Source organism: Centruroides vittatus, unplaced genomic scaffold (assembly GCF_030686945.1).
Source record: "Centruroides vittatus isolate TY-2023 unplaced genomic scaffold, ASM3068694v2 contig_474, whole genome shotgun sequence".
NCBI lineage: Eukaryota > Metazoa > Arthropoda > Arachnida > Scorpiones > Buthidae > Centruroides > Centruroides vittatus.
Window position 1 is genome coordinate 3109262 of NW_027122266.1, and position 3845 is coordinate 3113106.

Here is a 3845-nt window from a genome sequence, read left to right on the forward strand (position 1 = left end):
TTTGTTATAATTTTTTTTTCACAATAAGCATGCAACTTTCAAACTATTTTTGTTTTTTTTATAAATACAGCTATTTATACATATTTTCAAATATTTAAATCAAAATAATTGGAATATTCAAAAGTTTATAATTAAAAAATATACAGTTATAAATTTTCACATAATCCGCATTTCTTAGACTAGTCCAGAAAAATGGCAGCAGAATTTTTTTAATATTTACATTGATTTTTTTAAAATATATACAACTTTTAGTCGTCCTGTAAACGTTTAAGAGTGTATTCTTAATAAATATATAATGGATATGCAGTTTAGAATTACATAATAATGAGATCGATTAACCTAATACATAACATCAACTGGATCGGAGAACAATCTGTATTAACGCTTAAACTAAATTTTAAGGCAATCTTTTTACAGAAAAACTAAAAAGCAACATCCAAAATACAGTAAATTACTTACATTCATGGAAACATTTCTCAAATGAATGTGCAAAAATGTGAAACCCAGATTGTGAGGGGCCGTTGATGATTCTCTTGAAAGCTTGTCGTCAAATATGCTTTTTCTCAAACAAAATACAGGTTATGTAATCTGAATTATATTTCTTTACTTTTATATTGTTAGATCCTTTACGATTATTCGATTAAAAATCTTTTTAAATCAAGATATCATTCTTATTTTATGCAGTGCATTACAATTAGTCTTATTTAGATTCTTGTAGAATGTTAAAAACACGACGAAAAACTTGGAAAAACTAATCTTAACAAATGATTAGATAATTCTTGAAAACAAAAATTATTTTTTAAGTCGTTGACTTTTTCATTAATCGTTTTAACACAAAATATTGATTTGTAGTTGTTGGATTCATTGTTTCAGACTTGTTTCTTTAGTGATCCTACAATCCGAGGTCCTTTTCCCAGATGCTTTAACAGATAAAACATACAAAAGTTTCATAATGAATATGCTTAATTTACGGTTCATAAACAGTATTTGAAGTCGTTGGTAGCTCATTTCCATCGTCGTAATCGAGATCCCGCTCTCTCTGTAAATTGGCCAGTCTCGCTTGCTGTAATTCCAGATGCTGCTTCCTCCATTTAATTCTTCGATTTTGAAACCAAACTTTAACTTGAGCCTCCGTTAAGTTCAATGAAGAAGCAAGATATAATCGTTCGGGTCCGACCATATATTGTTGTCTTTCGAATTCACTTTCCAAACGTTCTAACTGTTCTGGTGTGAAGATTGTCCTGACTCGTTTTGTTTTTCCCCCGCTCGACGATTTTGTAGAACTGTTTCCATTAATTTCTCGAGTTCCTGTCGAAGTTTCACATTTAAGTGAAGTTTCTGCGAAAACAGAAAAAAAATGAGAAAGCATCCAATAAAAAAAAACTAGAAATAAAATTTGAAACTTAAGTTTTTTTACGTTAGAACAGAAAACATTCTTTGCTATTAGTCTAATATTTACCTGCTTATATTATTAGAATTTTTCAATAAAAACTGAAATTTCCAAAAAATAAAAAAAAGCTTTATAGGAAAACTCGAATTAATATTCTAAGTCTAAATTGAATTCGGTTAGGATAGATCCAATAAAAGGATATGATAACGTCATCGAATTATGAAAGGTCTATCCTTAATAAAATATCATGTTCATCGTATTATATTCAGATCCTTTATCTTAAAAATGTGATTTTGCACATGAAAAATATATATTAATATTATCGCATATCATCTATTCCCTGTAACAGTTGTCATGAAATTCAGATGTAGCACTTTACGGAAGCTAATAACAAATTTGCCTCTTCAACGAAAAAAAGGGGGAAAGAGAAAAGATAAAAGCAAAATAATTCGCTTCGGTGACGTCACCGCGACTGCAACAAAGATTCACATGATGAATGGAATTCGGTGATGCGCTGCATCAAAATGGTGGACGTTCCATTTACCACATTCATTCCGACCTTGTCAAAGCCCCAACAAGGCTAATCAAAGCAACTCAAATAATACAACTCGTCCCATTATCCGGGGACGGCATACCAGATCTCTAATATGTGGAGGGGAAAGGACCGGTGACAACAAGCGGGACAATTTGTCAGTCCTCTTATTGGAGTCAAGTGTTTTGACAAGTCGAACAGGGCTTTAAAAGATTCCTCCCTCCTAGCTTTCATGTCATCGTTAGAAAATGTCACACTATTGCTTCGCTTTTACGTTTCGGTTATTATGCATGTAATAATAGTATTTTTATTTCTTTTTTTTCGATTCTTTCTCTTTTTTTAATTTTAATATTGTTACTTTGATATATTTATGAAGAGATTATACCTGTTAAGTGCATCTTTATCGAATGAAACAGGTGGATATTTATATTACTTAAGGTTTATTTTTCGGTCAGTGATATTCAAATTTTAAAAACAGTATCTTCATTTTGATTAAAGGTTGAAGTTGCAATATTTTATCTTTATGACACGTTTAGTCTTTTATATATATAACAATTCAAATTGAACATCCTCATAACAATAAATAAAGTCTATTATTTAAGATTTAGAAAAACGATTTGACCGAAACATGTATGCAATTTTAATTTAATCAATCGTGCACATCGAAAGGGCTTTTTATAAGCTTTAAAAACGATACAAATTTGTAACAAACTAGAGGTAATTTCGATTGTCAATAGCCTCTATGTTGGGGGTTGTTAAACCATAATAGTTTAGACCACACCGTGTAACGCCCGAAGCTAAGGGAGGCAAGACCCCTCCTCTGTCCTTATAACTGCAAAGTCTAATTGCGTGATTTATGATTATAAAGATTTGCTTACTTTTATTATTTAAGTTATGCACGTATGTTGATTAATCAAAACAAAATTAGCATATTATATTATATATTATATATTATTATAACTATAAAATTCTTTGTTTTCATATACTGTAGTACTTATTAAATTATGTCTTCTATAAGAAATATTTTTTGTAAAGAAAAGTGTTTTTATTTAGAAAAAACATATATGTGCAATCTTAAAATGCATCCCGTTGTTTCAAATATTCAAAAATAGTGTAAGTAGGCTGTTGTTTACTCATTAACAATCAGTGCATCACATTCTAGAGTAAGAAATAAGTAAGTCTTACGATAGAGTAATTAAAAATTAATATTTATTTTAGGAAAAATTGTATAGATTATTACAAAGATTATAAAGAAGGTTGCAGGGAGAAATCATTAAAAGAATAAATTTAAATATCCTCACCTTTAGCAGTAGAATCGGGTGATAGGGGTGAAGTAATCTGATAGCTTCTACTTTCGCATCCTCTGACCAGTTTCATCCTCGCACTCTCCTGAGAATGTTTATCATCCAGTCCTAAGATAGCTTCTATGGAAAATGGAGCCTTTTTAGAAGTTTTTCTTGATCGTTCGTTGTAAAAGGGAGAATTATAATTTTTTCCGATGTTACCGTAGGATACAGGAAGGACATTTTGCATACTGACTGCAATAACAGAATCATAGAAGGTGTTAGTGGAGGATGCATTTAGACTAGTGCTTCCATTGGATTCGCTGTATTGAGGACAAGTCAGACTGTAGTGGAAAGGTAACATAGCTGTTTGCATTGTAGAACCGAGGGATATTCCCTCAACAAGTGACAGCAATTAACCACAGTAACGTCTCTACAATATCGGTTCTCCTTTTACTGTTTTTACAACGGCTGCCTCGATCAGGCCGAACCGTTTGCTCCTCCATCCAATAAGCGTTCGTCTGCAGCTGGTGGGCTGGCTCACGATCACCATTGGATAGTTTTCTCTTGTCTTTCCGGTCATTATTTAAGACTTGTTGACAGAAGGCTCCATAATTTGAAAAAAATAAAAGGTGTTTCT

General features: G+C 31.4%; 1 protein-coding gene across 1 annotated transcript; it reads right to left on the bottom strand.

Moving 5' to 3' along the window:
- Positions 1-673: 673 nt before the first annotated feature.
- On the bottom strand, positions 674-3634 carry LOC136977754 (homeobox protein slou-like). Its single transcript, XM_067273304.1, has 2 exons — positions 3224-3634; positions 674-1338 (listed from the first exon to the last, which is right to left on the bottom strand). The coding sequence occupies exons 1-2, from the start codon at positions 3579-3581 to the stop codon at positions 968-970; spliced, it is 729 nt and encodes a 242-aa protein (XP_067129405.1). The 5' UTR covers positions 3582-3634; the 3' UTR covers positions 674-967.
- Between the last annotated feature and the right edge of the window lie 211 nt (positions 3635-3845).

Excerpts from the sequence above, each read along its gene's own strand:
- LOC136977754 (XM_067273304.1), bottom strand. The coding sequence starts at position 3,581 with ATGCAAACAGCTATGTTACCTTTCCACTACAGTCTGACTTGTCCTCAA. Across the intron at positions 1,339-3,223 it reads ACCCGATTCTACTGCTAAAG|AAACTTCACTTAAATGTGAA; the intron begins GTGAGGATATTT and ends CTGTTTTCGCAG.